Below are 12108 nucleotides of genomic sequence, written 5' to 3' on the forward strand. Positions count from 1 at the left end.
GCTCGGGGACTCGGAAATGCTCCTGAGCCAAACTGCAGCTCGCTGAGCCACGGCACCCCGCTAAACCTGACAGCCAGCATCCTTCACCGGACTGCTGCACACACACGTTGCTGCCCTGCAGGCAGTCAGCGTGGCAAAGGCACAGAGCCCCTCGGTGCAGCTGCAGCAGCAGCCTGCAGAAGCCACGGCGGCTGCACAAACCCCGTGCACCGTCGGTCCTCCCTCCAGCAGGGCAGCTCCTCTCCCTGATGACTTTGTTGAAGTGCTCTCTGCCCACGCAGGCATTCTGCAAGTCCACATTCATCGAGGGTGACCCCTCGGGGCTGTGATGGGATTTAAAAGGCCGCTGGGAGGGTTCCAGCTGAGAAGGGACTTGGGAACGCAGAGGGCAGTGCCCTCTTCCTTAGCTCAGCGCTCGGGAACAGAGCGCTGGATAAAAGGCACACCACGGGGAGAAGGGGAGGGATGGGGACACAAAGAAAGATCCAGCCCTGCAAAAAGCCCTCTTTGTCTCCTGCGCAGCTGCCAGGATATTTCCGAGAGGCAGGACGGAGGCCGGTGCGTGGAGGGGCCCTGCTGTTGCAAACACCCCCTTCCTTCTTACGGGGGAAAACATCCCCTCAACGGGGGATTCGGCAGTGGGAGCAGCGTGGGGGCCCTGCTGTTCCCCTGCCCCAAATGCAGCCCCTCTCCCCTGAAGTGCAGGGTGCCCCCCAGTGTGGGGTGACAGGATGGGTACGTTTGTGACAACCCAGCTCTCCCCCCGTGAATGACGATTTTTAGCTCCTACCCAGTGATTTCAGTTCCTGCCCCATGTTTTTCCCCAACAATTTGAAAAGAAACTCAGAGTCAGTGATTTCAGCTCCTGCCCCGTGTTTCCCCCTCAGAAGCTTTATTACTCAGCTCCTCTTCGTTTCAGGTCCAGCTCTTTTTTCTCAGCTCCTTGCCCACGGTTTTACCTTTTCCTCCCCCATTTCCTCTCCTGAATGTGGAGTCTCAGCTCCTTCCCAGGGATTTCAGCTCTTGCCCTGTGTTTCCCCCCAAAAGCTTTATTATCCTCCCAGCCCGCCGCGGTGTCCTTGTCCTCTCCCAGCTAGCCACGCTGACAGCACAGGGACATCCTCCCCTCGCAGCACAGAGGCCCGTTTGGAGAACTTTCCTCCCTGCTAACCCCCTCCCCGGGGAGACATTTCCTCCTTTCTGAACGCTGCCGTCATTGCTCTCCCCACCGCGTCCCCTTCACCCTCCCCTCTGCCCCAAGGACCCAGCTGGCAGGACTTGCAAAATAAACATCCTCTGCGCTCCAGCCTGGGAGATGGCAGAGGCGATAATTACACACTCAACGCAGCAAAATTATCCAGCGCGAGGGAGAAGAGGCCGGAAGCAGCTGGAGATAATCCGTTCGGGGAACGCTGCTCCCACCCACGGTGCTTTCGCGTGCACCTCACCCCAAAGCAGCCGGCGCTGCAGTTTGTACTGTGACTGCGTTCGCAGGGCCCGGACGGGATGGGATCCAGCCTCGTGCAAGCACCCGGAGTGCAGGAGCTGATCCTGCAGCCAGGGAAATGGGGATGCGGAGACAGATTCGGATGAGCAGAGTTAAAGAAACCTGGTTTCCCACTGAGCCGAGTCGTCACTGGGCTTCCCAGCATCTTTCAAGCACAACCTGGAAGGGTGGTGTTTTGCCAGCGAGGGCTGCACGTGAGCCATCACTCGTGCATGTTTTCGGTGCCTGTCCAGGCACACGTGCACGTCCCATCCCCTTCCCCACCACCGCTTCTGAGAGATCTCTGGGAGGGACACTTGCAGCCCACTCGTAACACCCCCTTCCTACCTAACTCCTTTTTGAAACAAATGTATTTCTTCTCAAATGAAGGTCTGTCAAACTGGAAGGTCCACGCAGAGATCCTCTGAGGCCCGCAGGGACGATCCCACCTGAACTCCCCCACACGGGACCGATTCCCACCGGCCGCACCAACCCGAAACATCTCGGAGAGGAGAGCAGAAAAGAGACGAGGCCAGTAACAATAATCGCAATCATTACAAATAGTACCGCCTGCTGAAGGGAACAGGGCACAGTGAATCACCCGTAAAATACACCCAGACCTGGCGGGTTGAAATTTTGCCCTGGGACGAGCAATAGCGGGCACGCAGCGACTCCAGCAGCAATTTCTGTACCAGAGACCCACCGGAGGTGTTTCTGGCCCCAAACACCGACCCGTTGTGGAACACACCACAAGCCCCGCACTCTTTTCCAAGCCCCACGCTTTGCCTGTGCCCTCTCCGTACGTTTGGCCCCGAAGGGCCGTGAGGGCCCCGTGGGGCCCCACCGCAGCCCCCCCCCCGCCGCTCCCTGACGCCCCGGGGGCCTCAGAGCCCCCCACTCCCCTCCCCAACCCCCTCCGTGCCTCACCACCGACCCCATCCCCGTCCTCCACCGGCGCTGCAGCCCCCTGAAACCCACGGGGGCCAAACCCACCGCCCCCCCCTCACCCCGGGGAGGGGGGCTGCAGGCGGTGCCGCTCTCCTCCATCCCCCCCCACACACCCCCCCCGTTCTCCCCCCCCCTTTCTTCTTCCCCTCGCTTGCTTCACACCGGGGCGAAGTCCAGCAGCCTCCAGCTCCGGCCTCCCCCCCCCCCCCCCCTCGGCAGCCGGACAACACGCCGGGAGCCCCGCGACGGAGGCGGCGAGCTCGGTGGGTGCTCCCCAAGGGTTTAGGGGGGGGAGACCCGGCGGCCATGCCCCGGCTCCGGAGGCCTCTCCCTCCCTGCCCGTCCGCGGCGTCCTCTGGGCCCTGTAGTCCTGCCGGTGGCTGCCGAGGGCGGACTACACTTCCCGGCACCGCCGCCGCGTGTGCTCGGCGTGCTGCTGCCGGGGGTGGTGGTGGCGGTGGGGAAGGGGAAAGGGGGGGGAAAGACCCGCGGCCTCCCCCCCCCCCCTCCCCAGCCCCCCATGCGGCCATGGCCCTGCGGCCTGGCTCCGGCGACGAGCGGGGCCCCGCGGGCGGCCGGCGGGGAGCGGGGCCGCGGTGGTGGCCGAGGGATTGCTGCAGCGGGCTGGGCGGCCTGGACTACGGGCAGGTACCGGGACGAGGGCCGGACGGGGGTTGCAGAGGGGCTGCGGGGGTCCCTGAGGGGGATGCTACCCGCTGCGCCCCCCGCCCTTCCCGGCCCGCTGCCCCCGCTGTGGGGTTCGGGGGGTTTTGGCCGTGCCAAGGTTGGGGTTGGGGGGGGGGGGTGGGACGTGGCCGTGCCCGCTCTGGGTGTCGGGGCGTTCGTACGAGGCTCGGTGCTGGAGGGTTTGGGGTCCTGCTGGCCTCAGCGGGGGTGGGAAGGCGGCGGCTGGCGGCGAGGTCACCGTGACCGGGTGCCCCGCGTCCTCGCTGCCACGCCGCCGTTGCGCCGGCGCTGCCGACGCGCTGGCCCCGCGCGGTGCCCGGCGTGCGAGGAACGCGAGGGCGAAGGTTGCCCCGGGATCGCATCGCTGCCCTGTGTCGCTGCCCTGTGCCACCTCCGAGCGGGGATGTTTGTGCGGGTGCTAAAGCCCCAGGCTGGGGCTGCGGGTGGAGCGGATTGTTGGAAATCTGCAGGGATGCTCGGCGCCGTGCACGCACGGTGCTTGAGGTGCTTCCCGTGGCCCTTCCCGGCCCTAATTGCCACTCAAGACGCGATTTCGTGCCCCAGCTGCGTGGCGAGGGCCGCATCCTTACAGCGCCTAGAGGGGCAAACCCCTCCTGCTGCCACCACCAGACCTGGGTGAGCCGTGCAGCTCTCATCCGCCCGAATTTTGGGGCCGAGCAGCATCCGAGCAAGCAGCGTTTGCCACCAGGAGCTCCTCCGAGATGCGGTTGTTTATCACCTGTCAGGGAGGAGGGGGGCAAAGTTGAATGTTCTGTGCTCGTTACGTGGTTGTCTCAGCAGCTTGCAGAGACGGCTCATCCTAATGGGCTCCCCTTTTATCCCGAAAAGCACACGCCAGGCACAGGCCAATCTGCTTCCCTCTGGCAGCCGCGAATTTGGTCGTTCAGGAGGAGAGAAAAGAAGGTGAGCGCGATGTTAACGATGTTGCCAGCCAGGAGTTAGTAGGTCAAGGAGCTTTTGTTCAGCCCGTGCTGGCGGTGTGCTCAGCGCTGTACGAAACAAGAGGAAAGAAGCTGTCCTGGTCCCGTGGGTTGGCCATTGAAGCAGGACCGGACAGTTCGGCCCCGGTGCTGGCAGCCCTCTCGGTGCCCAGGTTACGGCTTGGCAGCGCTCGGCTTGAAGGGACGAGGTCTGGTGGCGAAGGGCTGCGTGGGGGTGACAGGAGGAATGGGGACAGGGTGAGGAGAGGCCCTGGGGGCTCTCCCCTTCGTTTGATGCTCTCCCCCGGGGCGCTCGGTGGTGGTCTAAGGGCTGGGGGCAAACCCGTGCGAGGATCCCCCCGCCTGCCCGTAGCGATTCAACCTTTGCCCTTGCACTTCGTCCTCTGGGCGGTCGTTCGGCCGTCAGGGGACAGCAGGCTGAGCAGCCCCTCTCCGTGACTGCTGTCACTGCTCCGGTTCCTTGGAAGGAGCCCGCAGGAGCTTCTCTTCTGGACAGGAGAGGTCAAGCCGCTGCCTTTTCCAGCCCTTCCCGTCCCTTAGCATCGAAGGACTCGCAAACACAGCTGTGTTTGGGAAGCAAAATCCTTCCACGTCTCAATGTTGTCTTGATTTTGATTCAAGTGAGGGAAAGGCTCGGGCCGGGCTATTTTGTCTTTTGTTTTCAAAGTTTTTGGCAAAAAAAAATAATAAAAAAATAGGCGCTGGCTGTTTTTCATCCACATACCACTGCAAGGAGAGGGGGAGGGATGGGGAAGCAGCATGGCTTACTGCACGTAAAAACGCTGACAGGGAGCTGTCCTGGGAAAAAAATGTCTCTTAAAAGGAAATAGGGGGAAAAACAGAAAGGAAAAAAGGAGGAAAACCAGCAAGCTTTAAGGGTTTTCTTTTGTTGTTGTTACATAAGACAGGAAAGTCTTTTGCAGCTGTTAGTGATGCAAATGCATCCGTGCACACTGTGCAGCGGGTTGGCATCGGTCTTGTGCAATGGAAGGCGAGTTGGAGGCTGCACGGTGCGGGGTTCGGGGTGTCCGTGCAGAGCAGAGCCCCAGGGACAGCCCTCTGGCCCCGGGGGGGCCATAAAGCGGTGCCCCCTTCCCTGCGGCTCAGAAGCACGTAGGGTTTCCCTGCTGCCCTGTAGTGCTGGTGCTCATCCTCACAGCGCCCGGGTCCTTCTGGGCACTGCTGCAGACACAGGGCTCCCTGAGGCATGGGGGGAGCCAGTTTGGGGGAGCCCCCACCCCTTTTTTTTGGCTTTGCGCCCTGGCGTAGCAAGATTTAACGATGCATTAATTGGGGACATTGAAAGAATCACCCGCTCCTGCAGGGCGCTTGGTTTGGGACGAAGACACCCCCTTTGGGTATGACGCTCGGTGCCCCCGCAGGCACCCGCGCCCCCAGTAACTGCCTCCTTCCCCCCAGGTGGATGTTACAGCCATGGCGCAGCTCTTCGGCTACGTGGACATGACCGACTCCGGCTTCATTGCAGCCATCCTCTCCATCGCCTTCAACCCTTTCTTCTGGAACGTGGTAAGAGCCGCTTGCGCACCCGCCACACAGTTGTTTTGAGCTCTCCTTTGCTGGCTGACATGGGGGTGGATCCCCTTTGGGCTGCGCTGAGCAGCCCCTTACCTCTAAATCATCTCTCCTGCAGGAGCCCTGTAATCCTCCCCACTGGTGGTGGTGTTTATTGCTCTGGGAACAGGAGGCCAGAGGAGAAACCACCTCTGGGGAAGTCTGCCGGGCTGGGTGGGGAGAGCTGTGCCCAGGTAGCAGGCACTAGAAGGGGGCGAGCAGGGAGCTGTGCTGTCTCCTGGGGTTGTGACCAATGTGGCAGAGGACAGGAAGGTAGGAGCCAGCGCAGGATGCAGAAGGGATTAGGAACCGAGCTCAGGAGAGGGGGCAGAGCAGGCAAACCCATCCTTTAGCCACCTCCTGCTGCACCTCCTGCCCCAGCAGCCGGGCACTGGTCACCCCCTACCCTGGGGGATGCACTGGGCGCGTTGCCCGCTGCTTCTCCTCGAAGTTCGTTAGCAGGCAGTTGTGCGGATGCAGGAAACAAAAAAAAAAGTTAACCTGAAGATATTCCCCCCTCCATCACGCTGCGAAGACTGGCGAAGAGCTGCAGAGGTGGCAGCGAGCCAGCCCGAAGCGTGGGTAGGGTACCTGGGCACAGGTGACGCTCGCTGTTTCCGTGGGTGCCGTATTGCTGCCGGGCACCATAGCGCTTCAGGAGCTGAGGCTGGAAGAGCTTTCTCTGCCCGTTATCGCTGCGGTTCGCCGCCTCCCTGCAAGAGCAGCGAGCACCGTGGCTGCTGTGCGAGCGCTGCAGAGCCAACGCGCCAGGTGGGGAGCCCAGGGCGGGGAGCACGAGTTCCCGCAGCGTCCTCTGCAGCGCAGCTGAGGTCTGGGGACGAAGCCTTCTCCCTGCAAGCACTCATGGAAACGGGATGTCAGCGCAGCCAAGATTCCAGAAGCCGCCTGCCAAAGCTCCCCGCAGCGCTTCTCACCCTGGGGAAGTCTCCTTAAAAAGGCCTTGTTTTTCCAGAGGGGGAGGACTCGGCTCTCTCCGAGCGCGGGGGCTCTTGAGATCGTTTCACGCTGGGCTTTGGAAAAGCGAGGCTCTCCTAGCCGTGAGTCACTGTGGAAACCTCTGTCGGAGTTCTTTGTTGCAGCCTCCCTAATTTTTCATGCAACTCGTTATTAAAAAGTCTCACGGTGTCTGAAATGCGAGCTCGAATACGCCACATTATTTCAACTGTGGAGTCATCGTTTAGCATAAAGAAGCAACGAACAAGAAGATTCAGGATGTGGTCTCTGGGGGAAGAGACGGGCTCCAGCGAGAAGCTGCATAAAAGGGGAAAGAAAAAAGTCCTTTGTTGGCGTCTGCTGCTCTGCCTGCGACTCGCGGGATGCCTGCAGCTTGGGAAATAGCGCTGCTTTTTGGATCGAGAGTTTGGCTGCTGTTAAAGGACAGGGAAAGCTGATGTAACAGCAGGAAGTTCATTGCTGCGGGTTGCTGCCGTCCCCTCTGAGTGTCTGAAGAGCATTGCCGTTGGCGGCAGGTGGCACTGCGAGCAAGTCGTGCGGGGAGCAGAAGGCATCTCTGCATGGGTTTGCAGTGAGCAACCTGAGCTGGCGTGCTGATGGGAAGCTCTGGGGAGGCGAGCGTGGCACTGGGCGTTTCTCAGCTGCAGAGGGCCAGGTGCCTCTCTCAGTCCATGTGCCTCCATCCACACGCTTGTGCTCCCCAGTCCCCCGGCATCTCTCTGACGTTTTCAGGCCCTTCCAGGCTCCGGCTCGCACCGGGCACTGCTCGAAGGCTGTTGGCAGGGGTGCTGGGGGACCTGTAGCCCTGTGCAAGCCCCCACCGTCAGGTGCATCTTAGCAAGAGCAGCTCCAGCCATCCCTGAATTTTCCCTAGCCTGTCTGTCTGATTGCTGTCCCCTGCCTGCACCGAGCCAGCAGCTCTTCTTTCTTTCTCTGCCTCCCTGCACAGGCTCCCTTTGTCTTTTTTCTCTTTGAGTTCCTTCCCAGCAGCTGAGCTCGTCTCTGCATCTGAATTACTTTGTCTGGGCTTGCAAGAGCCTTAGTGCAAAGAAGGGTTTCTGGGCAGTGCCAGGCACCCTCTGCTCTCTGTGCTTGCTAAGCAATGTGGGACCCTGCTCAAAACACCTCCTGTGCGTGAAATTCCCGATTTGGGTAGAAATCGGGTGGGGACGCACTGATTTAGTTGAGCGTCTTAATTCCCTCTTTCTGCTGAACTCCGGCCAGGTCTGCCTCTTGCAAAGCTTGGCGCCGGGTTGTCCTTGCTGCGCAGCGCCTCTGAATAAATATGTGGTGGGGAAACCCTGCCTCGGCGGGGGCTCGGGCACTGCACAGGCATCTCAGGGCCTCGGGGTAGCAAGCGCTGGCTGCCCTGCGGTCACGGGGAGTTTGCCCTGCTAAGCACCCGGCGTGTTTCTTTTGGACATAGCTGCAGTGTTTGGAGATGAAGCAAGAACTACGGAGGCTGTGGAATAGCGTGGCTCCAGAGAAAACCCTGGTGCTCGTTGGGTCGAGTGGTGTACTTCACGTAAGAGAGCAGTTTAGAGGAGCAGAGCTGAAGAGGAGCAGTTTGCAGGACTCGAGCTGGGCTGGGCGGATGCTCCTTCTTTCCACAGGGGGGGAAAGTCCTCCCAAAAAGACCACAGGACTCCAAATTCTTACCCTCCTCCCTGCAGGCGTGTTCTGGGGGTACCGTGCATGTGCCCCTGGGGCCTCCTGCTGCACTTCCCCACCGAACCCAGGGCTCGCACCCCCTCCTCTCCTACCCCCCGTCGGTGCCAATTAAAACCCAGCTCATCCCCGGGTGGCCCCCAGCTTATGTTATCCACGGCACGGCTTGGACGTGTTCCTGCACTATTCACCTCTTTTTTTTTCCTCTCCTCCTCGTGCTGCCTCTGCTTTCCCACCCGCTGGGGCTGTTACGAAAGGAGCTGCCGGGTGCCGCGCTCCCACGTGAGGCAGGGTGCCCGTGAGGCCCCGAAAGGCAGCAGCGGAGCCGTTCCAGGAGGAAAATTGCTCGAACTGCCCGAGGATGTTGAGAGCAGCCAGGAGACCTGAGCCCTGGTGGGGCTGTTGAGGGGCACCTGGCGAGGAGGAGGCGTGTCGCTGGAGCCGTGCCATAAGACTTTAACGAGGTCGGGGAGGCAGAAACTTCAATAAATCCCATCTGTGTTTGGAAAGCCGCGGGACGATGGGCGAAATTTCCCTTCCGTTGGTAACTAAGGAAGATATTAAATAACAGCTCCTCGGGGACAAACATTTCCAAGGCAGGAGAGGCAGATAACCTGCGTGCTGGAGGCTTTAAAGAGCTCTCCAAGCCTTGGCATACGGGGAGTTTCTAGAAAGCTGGGTGGTTTCTGATGCTGTCTCTACACAAGCAGGCAAGCGGCATAGCCGGGAGCCAAGGAGGCTGACGTCCACCACCACGCAAACAGGTTGAAGTAGGGAGTACATCCATCAGCAATCCTCCTCTTGATTTGAGCCTCTTAAAAGTTTTTTTTGGCTGGCGTCACAGCCTGATTTAGACATGGCACATCCTCAGCTGCCGCGCAGGAGCGTGCTCGTCTCCTCGCCTCCGGTGACCCCCCTCGAAATACCCGTGCATCGCGCAGGAATCCGCAGGGCGAAACCTCAGGTGTCAAGGTTAGGAATGGGATTAGCATAATTTAGCATGATTTATAAAGAAAATAGACCCCATCAGGCAAATGTGATTTTATTCTTCAAGGTTGCAGGTTTTCCTGTTCAGGGTAACACGATCTCTGTTCTAGAATTTCTGTCAAGTGCTTAAACTGCATGAGGTTTTGATTAAAGAAGTAGTTGCACAGGGACCTGGGCTGACAACGCCTGGCTCCTGATGGATGTGTATCTCTTGGTTCGTTTATTTTTAATTTCCCTTCCTTTTCTCCTTCTTTGGAGACTAGAGAGAGCTGCCAAGTGGATAAGAAGCGCTTGAGTGGGGCAGAGGGGGAGTTTGCAGACGCCGGCAGCCCAATCTCACCTCCCCCTGACCACTTCTCGCTAAATTCGGAGGAAGGTGCCTGCCTAAAACCTCTCCCTGCTGCTGGGAGCTGTCAGGATTGAGACCTCCGGGAGCAGAACTCGCAAACCTTCTGGGGGCAGGAGAAAAACACCTTCTGCTGAGGGATTTCAGCAGCTCTCGCTGCTTGTCTTGCAGGAGGGGGAGATTGAGAGGTGGCTTGATTGCGGTGCGTTAGTACCTGGCCGGGGGAAGGAAATTGCAGCGTATGAAATGGCCGGCAGCCAGCAGCAGGGCGAGGGCTCGGGGGGGCTGCTGGCGGAGGGGGGCTCTGCTCGGCTTCGGCTGCACACAGCTCGAGCATTCGGTGCAGGGCGGGTGGCTGAGGTTTGAAGGATTGGGTAGATGGGCAAGCTGGAGCGGGTGATTTAATGCTCTCTTCGGGCCTGAAAATTCTGCAAATCTGCAAGAGTTTCGTGATCTCCTCGAATAAAACCTCTGCCTGTGCGCAGCTGTGGGTAAGAGCAGGAAAACAGCCCTCAGACGTCTTCTGGAAAGCGCTTTTAGATCCCATCGTAGAAGCTGTGGCACGGTGACAATGGTTATCTGCTTATAGCAGATGCCAGATCAATAGCGGGGCTTTGAGCCACGCTGCAAGGCAATTGACTGCGGAAAGCAGCTCTTTGCTGGGCTAGAGCTGGGCTCACGACGAGGCTCAGCTTCATTCTTACATCTCCGGTCTTAAAATGTCACCACCAGCTCTGTTCCCTTTCATCCTTTGTGCGGGGAGAGAATCCACATTATTCATAATTGGACTCTCTGCCAGGCGGCAATAGCCGTTTTCATTTCCTACAATGCCTGAGAAACAGCGAGGATTTGCTTTTTTTTCCCCCCCCCCAAACAGCATTTAGTGGCAATTTTATTCCGAGTGACTGGGTAACGCTTCCCACTCGGGCGGCGATGGCTTCGGAGCGGTGCTGTAATCGCGTTGGGATCGATTTCCCCCGGCCGTTCTCGTAACGAACGCCCCGGGACTCGTCCTGTTGTGAGTCCCCCGTCCTCCGCACCGTAACTCTGCACCTGCCTGGCCGCTAAATTTAGCGTTTGCAGCGTGTCGGCACCGCTGCGAGCCACATAACAGGCGCCCAAACTGGGTCACATCCTCCGGCCTGCCGGCTGGAGCGGCACAATTAGGAGCTACATCACCTGGCGGGGGAGCCGCGTCCTCCAGCCCAGCACCGCTTCCCTCTCCCCAGCAGCCTCCCAGCCAGGTGTTTTAACCTCATTCCTCCTCAAAAAGCCGTGCAGTGTCTTTATTATATCCTCGCAGGCTGAGCTGCCTGCTGCGGAAGGGGAGCGTGGAGCCCAGCCTGGCCAGGTAGGGGAAATCACTCGAGCAGCCACCGTGCACCGGTACCAGCCCATGCTTGGGCACCCGAACCATTTCCAGGCAGGAATTTAGGATCTACCTTGGGTACGCCATGCCCGCTCAGCATTTCTCTGAACTGACGTCAGGATCTTGTCTCTCACCTCATAGTTTCCTGTGAATCGCGGCCAAAGTGGCCCGGGAAGCAGCCCTCTTTTTTTAGCTTTTGCCAAACGCTTCTCTAGGAACCCAGGGGTTGTTGCACATACCGGACTTTTCTTGTTTAGCGTTTTAAAAATAAACTGCGGGATGCTGGCAGCCCTGCTGGAGTAAGTCAGCACACGCACAAAGGATGAAAAAATACATTTAAGCTAAGAGTCCCAATTCATTGTGCGGCAGAGGATTATTTATAGACCCTAGGAGCTGGGAGAGGCCTTTCCTCTCTGCCCCTCCATCCCTATCCTGCATACTGCAGCAAGACACGTTCTCCCATCACCACCTACATCCCACGGGACAAAGGAAAAAAGGAAGTGGTGGTGGATTTATCTACCCAGCCCAGGAGGCGTGGAAGGCAGCGAGGCCTCTGGGGCAGCCGGGGGCTTTGCAGTGTTCGTGCCAAGTTTTGGGGCTGGGGGCTACGGAGCCCCGACATCGGAGCTGGGACATGGGCTGTCCTTGGGATCGTGCACGGGCTTCTTTCCAGGCGTGTTTCTGCCACGGTCACAGATCGAGCTCGCTGTTTTCCGGCTGTGCCTCGGGGCAGCCTGTTTAGCAGAAGCCTGCCCAGTTCCCAGAAAGACAGCATCTCCCAAAATAGGCTGCTTTGACGAAGAAAGGCAGAGACATGCAGTCTGCTGGGGCACGGGGGTCAGCCGGGCTTTAGGCTTAGGGTTAGCACCCCCGCAAAAATGCACCCTTCTTATCTCTGGTTTTCCTTCCCCCTTGACGAGCTCAGAGGGAACACTGATTTCCAGTTGCTCCTGTGGCGGTAGGAAATGGGTGGTGAAGCAGCTTAGTAACTCATGAAGTAAAGCCCTCATCTTCCTTTTGAACCGTATTTTATCCCCTGCGGCATAAGGAGCTGGAAGTGGCACTTGGCAGAGGAATCCAACATCCCTGTCCTCGTGGGTGAAACTGG

General features: G+C 59.3%; 1 protein-coding gene and 1 long non-coding RNA gene across 8 annotated transcripts in view; one reads left to right on the forward strand and one right to left on the reverse strand.

Annotated features, from left to right (window-relative positions):
* Positions 1-856: 856 nt before the first annotated feature.
* On the reverse strand, positions 857-2560 carry LOC125182461 (uncharacterized). Its single transcript, XR_007162312.2, has 2 exons — positions 1835-2560; positions 857-1666 (listed from the first exon to the last, which is right to left on the reverse strand). It is a non-coding gene; the product is annotated as an uncharacterized lncRNA (long non-coding RNA).
* Positions 2561-2586: 26 nt separating this feature from the next.
* The window catches only part of PEMT (phosphatidylethanolamine N-methyltransferase), a 40289-nt gene continuing 30767 nt past the window's right edge, over positions 2587-12108 (forward strand). For 2 of the 7 annotated variants that reach the window (XM_066977690.1, XM_066977691.1), the window contains exons 1-3: positions 2859-3082; positions 3971-4045; positions 5503-5610. In XM_066977690.1, coding sequence (XP_066833791.1) covers positions 2963-3082; positions 3971-4045; positions 5503-5610 — 303 coding nt within the window. In that variant the 5' untranslated portion in view covers positions 2859-2962. Of the gene's footprint in view, positions 2698-2851; positions 3083-3970; positions 4046-5502; positions 5611-12108 lie in introns of those variants that run through there. The other 5 variants (XM_066977693.1, XM_066977694.1, XM_066977696.1 and 2 more) reach the window with 5 other exon arrangements.

This window comes from Anser cygnoides, chromosome 15 (genome assembly GCF_040182565.1).
Source record: "Anser cygnoides isolate HZ-2024a breed goose chromosome 15, Taihu_goose_T2T_genome, whole genome shotgun sequence".
Classification (NCBI taxonomy): Eukaryota; Metazoa; Chordata; class Aves; order Anseriformes; family Anatidae; genus Anser; species Anser cygnoides.